Genomic DNA, 11166 nt, shown 5'->3' on the forward strand with positions numbered 1-11166 from the left:
CAGCCAGGACCCCCCCCAAATCCACCTGGGATGCCCCAAAACCACCCTGGGACCCCCCCAAAATCCACCCGGGACCCCCCTGAAATCCCCCAAATCCAGCCGGGCCCCCCCCCCTCAAAACCCCCTGGGATGCCCCAAAACCACCCTGAGAGCCCCCCAAATCACCCCAGGGATCCCAAAAATCCCCTGGGATGCCCCAAAACCACCTCTGGACCTTCAAAAATCAGCCAGGGACCCCAACACCCCCAAAAAAAGTCAGCCCGGAACCTCCAAAAGCCCCCCATAACCTGCCAAAACCCCCTGGGACCACCCCAAAATCCACCCCAAGACCACTCTGAATCCCCCAGGGACCCTCAAAAGCCCCTGGGATGCCCCAAAACCAGCCCGGCCCCCCTCAAATCCATCCAGGACCCCCCAAACCCCTTTAGGATGCCCCAAAAAGCCCTCAAACCCAGACAGGACACCCCCAGAGACACCCAAAGCCCACCCAAGCCCCCCCAAAAAATCCACCCAGGACCCCCCAACCCCCCCCGGGATGCCCCAGACCCCCCGAGACCCCCCCAAAATAACCCCTCAGCCCACCCCCCAATCTCCCCCAGGATGCCCCTATACCTAGCCCCCCCCAAACCTCCCTAGGGCACCCCAGGACCCATCCAGGACCCCACAAAGTCTCCCTTGACGCCCCCCCCATATCCTCTGGGACCCCCCCCAGCCCCCCAATATCCACCTAAACCACCCCCTGGACCGTCTAAACCCCCTCAGTTCCTCCTGGATCCCCCAGTACCCCCCAATTCCTCCTAAGACACTCAGGACTCCCCTGAGACCCCCCCAGGACCCTCCAATTCCTCCTGCCCCCCCCTTCAGGATCCCCCCACACCCCACTGAGAGCCCCCCCCCCGCGCCTCTGGGATCCCCCAATTCCTCCTTGGACCTCCCCCCAAGGACGCCCTGCGTCCTCCCCTGAACCCCTTGCGACCCCCCCCCAATTCCTCCTGACACCCCTCAGGACCCCCCAATACCCCCCTGAAACCTCCCACCCTCAGGACCCCCCAAGCCCCTCTGAGACCCCAGTACCCCCCTGAGGCCCCCCCAAGAGCCTCTGGGACTAAGATTCCCAACACCCCCCTGAGACCCCCCCCAATTTCTCCCGACACCCCCCAGAGACCCTCCCAGGACCGCCCAAAACCCTCTGGGACTCCAGTACCCCCCTGAGACACACACACCCACCCACCCCCTCCAAGGAGCCTCTGGGACCTTCTAAGATCCCCAATACCCCCCTGAGACACCCCCCTGAGACGCCGCCCCCCCCAGGACCCCCCAACCCGCCTCAGGGATCGCTCGCCCGCCGCCGCCACCACCGCAGCCGCCAGAGCCGCCTCCGACCCCGCATGGAGACCCCGTTCCCGGCGCCAGAAGCGACTTTTAATCCCCCCCTCCCCCGCGAAAACTGAATAAAGCGGCGGCCTTCACGGAGTGGCATCCCCTCCCGGCGGCGGCCGCCGCGACCGCAGCGCGCAAGCGCGGCTCCCTCCGCCTCTTTAAAGGGACTCAGCGCGCAGCATGGATCCCTCCGCGTCTTGACAGGGACTCATTGCGCAAACCCCTCCGCGCCGCTCCCCCACCACCCCTGGGGGAGGGATGGGTGGGTGGGTTGCGTCACGCGCGTGCGCAGTGCGTCGGGCACGTGCGAGATTGGGGGGGCGCGGCGCCGCCATTTTAAGGGGCCGGCCGCCATTTTGTTGGGCAGAATGGGCGAGTTGAGGGGCAAGTGGGCAAGCTGGGGGGTAAAGTGGGCAAGTTGAGGGGGAAAATGGGCAAATTAAGGGCCAAGTGGGCAAATTGTCCACTTTATTGCCCGGGGGACTTGCCCGCGGGGGTTACCACGGAGCCACCAGCCAGGTTCTCCTCTCCTCTGCCCCATGGTGCTGTGGGGCTGGTGCGGGTCCCCCTTGTGGCTAGTGGCTGACGGTGGCCATGGGGTAGCTGCCGGGGACTTCGCTGTCACGGAGCCCCTTCCAGTGGGCACTGCCTGTGGGGGAAATGGGGGGCAAGGGGTTGGGCCACCAGTTTGGCCACCATTTGGGGGCAGTGGCTCGCGTCCCCACCCCATGGCTCACCTCGGCGCCGGCGCCATAGCCCAATGGCCAGTAGGACCCCCAGGAGCCCCGCGGCGCCGCCCGCTGCGCACCCGGCCACCACCGGGACCAACTGGAAGCCAACTAGGTGAGAGGCCACCGAAAGAGAAGGTAAGGCCACCGCTTCTGCCCCACAAGTTGCCCCCCCTGCTCCCCCCCCCACTGACCCCTGAGTTGGGGGGCCACCCGGTTTCCACCTCGTAGCCCCACCCCCCCTCCAAAACGGCCATTTTCCCCCCCAATTTGGGCCACCAGAAGGTGCTTGTGGGCAACCATGGTCCTCCCCAGCTGGCCCCAAGGTGGTGTGGGCAATGGGAAGGTCCCCAAGGGCTTGGGGACACCTCAGGTGGGGCTTGGTGGCCACCAGGGGGAGTGGGCCACCTCCATGTCCTTCTGGTGGCCACTAGGAGATGGTGGACCACCTCCATCTGGTGGCCACCAGGTGGTGGTGGCTCACGTCCATCTCCTTCTGGTGGCCACCACGAGATGGTGAGCCACCTCCAGGTCCTTCTGGTGGCCAACAGGAGACAGTGGGCTGCCTCCATCTTTGTCTGGTGGCCACTGGATGATAGCGGCCACCAGGAGATGCTGAGGCTACCAGGAGATGGTGACCCACTACCATGTTTTTGTGGTAGCCAGCAGGAGATGGCGGGCCACCTCTATTTTCTTTTGGTGGCCACCAGGAGACGGCGACCACAAGGTGATGACCCACCTCTACGTCCTGCTGGTGGCCACGGCGGGTGGTTCCCACCCTTTTTCCCCTCCCGTTTTCCCCGATTTTGGGTAATTTTGGGCGTAAGTTCTCCAGACCTACCTTCCACGGTGACCTGCAGGGCGGGGCTGGGGGGTGACAGCACCCAGCTCCCCCCCGCGTCCTCCTCCACCCGGCAGCTGAACCTGCCCCCGAAGGCGGGGGGGACGTGGGGGACGTGGATTTGGGCCGAAATCCCGGTGGTTTGGGGCTCCCACTGGTGCAGCTCGGCGCCGTCGCGGTAGAAGCGGAAGCGCCGGGGGAAGTGGCCCCGCGGCGCGCGGCAGGTGAGGGACAGGGGCTGCCCTGCCCCCACCACCCCCCCAGGGGGCACCGACTCCAGCCGCGGGGGTGGGGCGGCCTCTGCGGGGACAGATTGGGGAGAAAACACCCAAAATCCGTGTCGGGGAGGTAAAAATGGGGATTTTTGCTCGGGGGGGGGCGGGGAGGAGAAGGTCGGGGAGGAACTGCCCCATTGAGGCAAAAGTGGGTGGGGTTGGGGGGGGGAGGGAGGGGGAGGAGGAAGCACCTGGTTCACCCCAAAATGGCAATTTTTGGCACGGTTCACCCAAAAAAGGTTGGGTTTGGAGAGGTTGACCCAAAACCGGTGATTTTTCATCCCAGTGGACCCACAAATGGTGATTTTTGAGGGTGGGGGCAGTGGGAGGAGGAGGAGGAGGAACTGCCCAGTTGACCCAAACCTGGCGATTTTTGTCCCGGATGACCCAAAAATGGCAATTTTGGGGCTCGATTGACCCCAAAATGGTTGGTAGCTGGAGGAGGTGGGGGAGGGGCAGGTTGAGGAGAAACCACCCAGTTGACCCCAAAATGGTGATTTTTGGCACGATTGACCCAAAAATGGCAGGTTTTGGGCTTGCTTGACCCCAAAATTGGGATTTTTGGTGCTGGAGGGGGTGGGGGAGGGGCAGGTTGAGGAGAACCCCCCTGATTGAGCTAAAACCATCTATTTTTGGGACCAATGGAGCTAAAAATGGTTATTTCGGGCCCGATTAATCTTAAAACGCCTATTTTTGCAGCCGATTGATCTAGAAACGACTATTTTCTGGACCAATTCAGCCTAAACCACCTATTTTTGAGCAAATTGAGCAAAAAATGGCCATTTTGGGGCCCAGATGAACTAAAAATGGCCATTTTTGGGCCTGATGGATCTAAACCTGCCTATTTTGGGGCCCAATTGAGGAAAAAATGGCTATTTTGGGGTCCACTTGATCTTAAAACGGCTAGTTTTGGGCCCAATTGAGCTAAAACTAGGTGGGTTTGGGCCCAATTAAGCTAAAACTTGCTATTTTGGGGCCTGCTTGAGCTAAAACTTTCTAATTTTGGGTCTGCTTAAGCTAAAAATGGCTATTTTGGGTTTGATTGATCTAAAACCACCTATTTTGGGGCCTGATTGAGCTAAAAATGCCATTTAGGGGAACTGAGCTAAAAACGTCTATTTTGGGGCCTGATTGATCTAAAAATGGTTCCTTTTGGGCCTATTTGATCTAAAATGGCATATTTTTGGGCCTGCCAAGCTAAAAATGCCTATTTTGGGGCCTGATTGAGCTAAAACCAGCCATTTTGGGCCCGATTGATCTAAAACCGCCTATTTTTGGGCCTGCTCAATCTAAAAATGTCTATTTTGGGTCTGCTCGAGCTAAAACATGACATTTTTGGTGCAGCTGGAGCCGAGTTTTGAGGAGAAACCACCCAAGTCCGCACATTTCCCATGCCCCATTGGCCAACAGTTGGACGCCGGGAGGCCCCATTGGCCACCGCCCCCCTCCGCCAGTGGCCACCCCCTGGGACTGCACTGAGGCCTCCCCGCGTGCTGACCCAAACCCACCTCTTTTGGGCCCAAGTTACCCAAAAATGTCCATTTTGTGACCCAATTGAGCTAAAACCGCCTATTTTGTGGCCCGATTGAGCTAAAAATGGCCATTTTTGGTCCCGATTGATCTAAAACTGCCTATTTTGGGGCCAGATTGATCTAAAACTGCCTATTTTGGGGCCAGATTGATCTAAAACTGCCTATTTTGGGGCCAGATTGATCTAAAACTGCCTATTTTGGGGCCAGATTGATCTAAAACTGCCTATTTTGGGGCCAGATTGATCTAAAACCGCCTATTTTGGGGCCAGATTGATCTAAAACCGCCTATTTTGGGGCCAGATTGATCTAAAACGGCCTCTTTTTGGGCCCTCTCGAGCTAAAACCGCCTGTTTTTGGGCCTGATTGATCTAAAACCGCCTGTTTTTGGGCCTGATTGATCTAAAACCACCTATTTTTGGGCCTAATTGATCTAAAACCAGCCATTTTGGGCCTGCTCAATCTAAAAATGTGTATTTTGGGGCCTGATTGATCTAAAAACGTCTATTTGGGGCCCAATTGCTCTAAACCCGACCATTTTTGGTGCAGCTGGAGCCGAATTTTGAGGAGAAACCACCCAAATCCCCCTGTTCCCCACCCACCGTTGGCCAACAGTTGGGCGCCAGGAGGCCCCGTTGGCCACCGCCCCCCCCGCTGGTGGCCACCCCCCGGTGGCTGCCCTGAGGCCTCCCCGCGTGCTGACCCAAAACCACCTCTTTTGGGCCTGAGTCACCCCAAAATGGCCATTTTTGGCTCGATTGAGCTAAAACTGCCTATTTTGTGGACTGATTGTTCTAAAAACACCTGTTTTGGGGCCCGATTGAGCTGAAACCGCCTTTTTGGGGGCCCGATTGAGCTAAAAACACTTATTTTGGGGCCTGATTGAGCTAAAAATGTCCATTTTGGGGCCCGATTGAGCTAAAAATGCCTATTTTGTGGTCTGGTTGAGCTAAAAACACCTATTTGGGGGCTGATTGCGCTGAAAATGGCCATTTTGGGGCCCAACTGAGGTGAAACTGCCTATTTTGGTGCCCGATTGAGCTAAAACTGCCTGTTTTGGGGCCTGCTTGAGCTAAAAATGGCAATTTTGGGCTCAATTGATCTAAAAATGGCTTCTTTTGGGCATGCCTGATCTAAAATGGCTTCTTTTTGAGCCTGCTTGAGCTAAAAATGCCTGTTTTTGGGCCCACTTGAGCTAAAACCAGACATTTTGGGCCTGATTGATCTAAACCCACCGATTTTTGGCCTAATTGATCTAAAACGGGCCATTTTGGGCCTGCTCAATCTAAAACCACCTATTTCGGGGCCCGATTGATCTAAAACTCGCCATTTTGGGCCTGCTCAATATAAAAATGTCTATTATTGGGTCTGCTCAAGCTAAAACCTGCCATTTTTGGTGTGTCTGGAGCCGAATTTTGAGGAGAAACCACCCAAATCCCCACATGTCCCTCCCTGCGTTGGCCAACAGTTGGGTGCCAGGAGGCCCTGTTGGCCACCGCCCCCCCTGCCGGTGGCCGCCTCCTGTACTGACCCAAAACCACCTCTTTTGGGCCTGAGTCACCCCAAAATGGCCATTTTTGGCCTGATTGAGCTAAAACTGCCTATTTTGTGGCCTGATTGATCTAAAACCACCTATTTTGGGGCCTGCGTGATCTAAAAATGGCTCCTTTTGGGCCTGCTTGATCTAAAACGGCCTCTTTTTAGGCCCGCTTAAGCTAAAAACACCTCTTTTTGGTTCCATTTGAGCTACAACCAGCCATTTTGGGCCTGATTGATCCAAAAACGTGTATTTTGGGGCCTAATTGATCTTAAACCGGCCATTTTGGGCCTGCTCAATCTAAAAATGTCTATTTTGGGGCCTGATTGATCTAAAAACGTGTATCGTGGGCCCAATTGCTCTAAACCCAGCCATTTTTGGTGCAGCTGGAGCCGAATTTTGAGGAGGAACCACCCAAATCCCCCTGTTTCCCACCCACCGTTGGCCAACAGTTGGGCGCCAGGAGGCCCCATTGGCCACCGACCCCCCCTGCCGGTGGCCACCCCCCTGCTGCTGCCATCTCCCCCCCTCCCCCCCCCCCCCCCCCCCCCCCCCAAACCCTGCATTTCCCCCCAAAAGTGCCACCCCCCCCCACCTTCGACCACCACCTCCAGGGGGGGGCTGGCCCAGGATGCCACCCAGCGGCCGGGGGCCTCCTCCTGCTCGTAGCCGCAGCTGTAGTTGCCCCCCAGGCCGGGGGTGGCCCGGGGTAGGGCCCAGGTAGCCGCCCAGCTGCCGTTGACCTTGACCTCGACGTCGGTGCCGTTGACCGCGCTGACCCCGGTGCCGTTGGCCGTGACCGCGCCGACCCCGCGGCGCAGGCGGAAGCGTCGGGGGCGGGCGGGCGCGGGGGGAGCGTCGCAGCGCAGGAGCAGGGGCTGCCCCGCCATGGCCCTCCCGCCCCACGGCTGCGCGCTCAGCCGGGGGGCAGGGGGGCGCTCTGGGGAGGAAACGCCCCAAACCCCCCCAAAGACACGTTTTTGGAGAGTTTCGGGGGGGGGGGTGGTGGTGGTGGTGTGGTGTTTCTCACGCCATGGGGCTGGGGGGGGGGTTGTGGGGAAATGGGGGGTTGTGGGGCTGGGGGGAGGGAGTGGTCTCTGCCCCATAGATGATGGGGGTCCCCCCCTGGACGCCTGGGTCCCCTCTGCCCCACAGATGCGGGTCCCCCCTGGACATCTGGGTCCCCTCTGCCCCACAGATGTGGGTCCCCCCCGGATGCCTGGTCCCCCATCTGGGTCCCTTCCCTGGCCACCTGGGTCCTTTCTGCCCCATAGATGTGGGTCCCGCCCCACAGATGTGGGTCTCCTGGCCACCTGGGTCCCCTCTCCAGTCCACTGTGTCCCCATGGATCGTGGTCCAGCCCCATAGATGTGGGTCCCGCCCCATAGATGTGGGTCTCCTGGCCACCTGGGTCCCCTCCCCAGTCCACCACGTCCCCCCTCCCCCATGGATCGAGGTCCGTCCCCAGGGACTGAGCTTCAGCCCCATGGATCTGGGTCTGTCCCCACAGGTGGAGGTCCAGCCCTACGGATGGAGGTCCAGCCCCACGGCCGCGGGCCCCTTACCTTTGACGGGGACGGGCACGGGGGGGCTCTCGAGGGAGCGCAGGGGCCGGCGCAGGGGCCCGGCCACGCTGTAGCTGCAGCGGTGCCACCCCCCCATCCCGTGGCCCCTCGAGGCTGAGGCTGAAGACGTGGCTCCTCTTCCTCGAGGTGGCCTCCACCGCCCGGCCCCCCGCGCCCCACAGCTGGAAGCCCCGCACCTCCCCCGCCCCCGGGGGGGGCGGCGCAGCGCAGCGCCACGACGTCACCGATGAGGTAGAGGCTCTTCTGCGGCGTCACCGTGAGGGAGGGGGCGGGGGGGGCAGGAGGAGGAGGAGGAGGGAGGGCTGCGGGGAGGAAGGAAGGAAGGAGAGGCCAACGGAGGGGAGAAGATGGCGACTTTGGGGCACACTTGAGCCAAAAATGGGGATTTCGGGGCGGGGGGAGGAGGTGGGGGAGGAGGAGGTTGAGGAGGAGCCACCCGAGTGGCCCAACAGTGGCCATTTTGGGCTCGATCGAGCCCAAGATGGCCAACTTTTGGCCCATTTGAGCCCCAAAATGGTGATTTTCGGCACAGTTGACCCAAAAATGGCTCTTTTTGGCCCGACTGACCCCAAAATGGTGATTTTTGGTGGGTGGGAGGAGTTGGAAGGAGAAGGAGGTTGAGGAGAAACCACCCAGTTGACCCAAAAATGGCCATTTTCCGTCTCGATTGTCCCAAAAATGGGGATTTTTGAGGATGGGGGAGGTGGGAGAAGAAGGAGGTTGAGGAGAAACCACCCAGTTGACCCAAAAATGGCCATTTTCCGTCTCGATTGTCCCAAAAATGGGGATTTTTGAGGATGGGGGAGGTGGGAGAAGAAGGAGGTTGAGGAGAAACCACCCAGTTGACCCAAAAATGGCCATTTTCCGTCTCGATTGTCCCAAAAATGGGGATTTTTGAGGATGGGGGAGGTGGGAGAAGAAGGAGGTTGAGGAGGAACCACCCAGTTGACCCAAAAATGGCCGTTTTTGGCTTGATTGACCCCAAAGTTGGTATTTTTGGCGGTTGGAGGAGGTGGGAGGAGAACGGGGTTGAGGAGGAACCACCCCACTGACACAAAAATGGACATTTTGGGCTCAGCGGAGCCAAAAATGGCCAACTTTTGGCCCGTTTGAGCCCCAAAATGGCTCTTTTCAGCACGGTTGACCTAAAAATGGCTCTTCTTGTCCTGATTGACCCCAAAATGGTGAATTCGGGGGGGCAGGAGGAGGTGGGAGAAGGGGGAGGTTGAGGAGGAACCACCTGGTTGACGCAAAAATGGCCATTTTGGGCTCAATAGAGCTAAAAATGGCTATTTTTTGTCCCAATTGAACTAAAAATAGTGATTTTTTTTTTTTTTGGGCGGTGGGGCTGGAAACGGATGGTTTTGCCCCAAAAGTGTTACCTGCGGCCGGCGGCGGGAGCTGCAGCTGGAGCCCGGCTGGGGAGGGGAGATTTGAGGGAAAAAGGGCCGGAAACAGGAAAAATGGGACCGGTTGGGGGGAAAAGGGGAGAAATTGGGGGAAAAAAAAGTTAATAAATTGGGGGAAAAAGGGAGGAAATTGGGGAAAATGGGACTATATGGGGGAAAGGGGAAAAAATGGGGGAAAAGAGGAAAGAGATGGGGAGAAAAAAAAGGAATATTTTGGGGGCAAAAGAGGAAAAATGGGGGGGAAAAAGGGAAGAAAATGGGGGGAAAAAGGGAAGAAAATGGGGGAAAAGGGAATATTTTGGGGGAAAAGGGAAAATATGGGGGGGAAGGAGAGAAACTGGGAAAAGTGAAGAAATGGAGAAAAAAGGGAAGTTACGGGTGAAAGACTGAAGAAATGGGGAGAAAAAGTGCAGAAATGGGGGGAAAAGGAAAGAAATTGGGAAAAAGTGGGAATATTTGGGGGGAAAAGTGGAGAAATTGGAGAGAAAAGGCAAAGAAATAGGGGGAAAAGAGAAGAAATTGGGGGGAAAAACGGGGGGAAAGGGAATATTTGGGGGAAAAAAGGGAAGAAATTGGGGGGGAAAAGGGCTTATTTGGGGAAAAAAAAGGACTCTGGGGGAAAAAGGGACTATTGGGGGGGGAAAAAAGCGAGGAAATGGGGCAAAAAGGGGAAGAAGCGCGGGGGGAGAAGCCCCGCTTTGGGGCAAAAAATGAGGATTTTGCGGGGGGGGGGGGCAGCGGGGGCGGGGGGGGAAACGGGCGGGAGAAGGGCGGAATTGGGGAGGAAAAGGGGGATTTCGGGGCTCACCCAGCAGCGGGAGCAGCAGGAGGGGCGCCATGGCGGGGGCCCGGGGACACGCGGGTGGCCACCGCCCCCCCCCGCCCCCACCGGGTCGCCGCGGCAACGGGGCGGAAAACGGCTGAAAAAGGGGAAAAAAAGAGGCGGAAAAGGGGAAGTGCGGGAGGAATCGCGCCCATTTCCGGGGCTACCGCGGGGGGGGGGGGGGGGCGGGGCGGGGGGGGGGTGGGGGGGTTGGTGTTGGGGCGCGGGGTGTCCCCGGTGGCCCCCGCTGGCCAGTGGGGGGAGGGGCGGGGCCACCGGAGCCTCCCGCCCCGCCCCACCGGAACCGGGGCGTGACGTCACCGGGACGTCACGCCGGAGTGTCGCGGGGGGGTGGGGGAGAGGGGGGGTGTGGTGGCCACCGGCCCCACGGTGCCCCACGGCCCTGCCCCACATCCCACCCCCCCCACTTCCCCCCTCTCTGCCCCACATCCCCCCTTCTCTGCCCCACATCCCACCCCCCCCGCCACACATCAGCCCGTCTCCCCACATCCCACCCCCCACTCCACTTCCCCCCTCTCTGCCCCCACATCCCACCTCCCTGCCCCCCATCTCCCCACATCCCCCCATCTCCTCCCTCTCTGCCCCACATCCTACCCCTCCGCTCCACATCCCCCCATCTCCCCACACCCCACCCCCCCCGCCCCACTTCCCTCTCTCTGCCCCACATCCCATCCCCCACCCCACATCCCCCGTCTCTGCCCCACATCCCAACCCCCCACCCCACTTCCCCCCTCTCTGCCCCACATCCCACCCCCCCTGCCCCACATCCCCCCATCTCCCCACACACCCACCCCCCCCGCCCCACTTCCCTCTCTCTGCCCCACATCCCACCCCCCTGCCCCACTTCCCCCCTCTCTGCCCCACATCCCAACCCCCACCCCACTTCCCCCCTCTCTGCCCCACATCCCCCCATCTCCCCACATCCCAGCCCCCGCCCCACTTCTCCCCCATCTCCCCACATCCCACCCCCCCCGCCCCACTTCCCTCTCTCTGCCCCACATCTCCCCCACTTCCCCCGTCTCTGCCCCACATCCCCA

General features: G+C 59.6%; 1 protein-coding gene across 1 annotated transcript; it reads right to left on the reverse strand.

Moving 5' to 3' along the window:
- Positions 1-1365: 1365 nt before the first annotated feature.
- Positions 1366-10194, reverse strand: LOC128903583 (osteoclast-associated immunoglobulin-like receptor). Its single transcript, XM_054187598.1, has 7 exons — positions 10094-10194; positions 9259-9294; positions 7856-8178; positions 6886-7230; positions 2950-3249; positions 2118-2219; positions 1366-2029 (listed from the first exon to the last, which is right to left on the reverse strand). The coding sequence occupies exons 3-7, from the start codon at positions 7950-7952 to the stop codon at positions 1956-1958; spliced, it is 918 nt and encodes a 305-aa protein (XP_054043573.1). The 5' UTR covers positions 7953-8178; positions 9259-9294; positions 10094-10194; the 3' UTR covers positions 1366-1955.
- Positions 10195-11166: the final 972 nt, after the last annotated feature.

Source organism: Rissa tridactyla, unplaced genomic scaffold, assembly GCF_028500815.1.
Source record: "Rissa tridactyla isolate bRisTri1 unplaced genomic scaffold, bRisTri1.patW.cur.20221130 scaffold_47, whole genome shotgun sequence".
Classification (NCBI taxonomy): Eukaryota; Metazoa; Chordata; class Aves; order Charadriiformes; family Laridae; genus Rissa; species Rissa tridactyla.

Excerpts from the sequence above, each read along its gene's own strand:
- LOC128903583 (XM_054187598.1), bottom strand. The coding sequence starts at position 7,952 with ATGGGGGGGTGGCACCGCTGCAGCTACAGCGTGGCCGGGCCCCTGCGC. Across the intron at positions 3,250-6,885 it reads CCTGGAGGTGGTGGTCGAAG|AGGCCGCCCCACCCCCGCGG; the intron begins GTGGGGGGGGGT and ends CTGTCCCCGCAG. Across the intron at positions 2,220-2,949 it reads CCTGCAGGTCACCGTGGAAG|TTGGCTTCCAGTTGGTCCCG; the intron begins GTAGGTCTGGAG and ends CCTCTCACCTAG.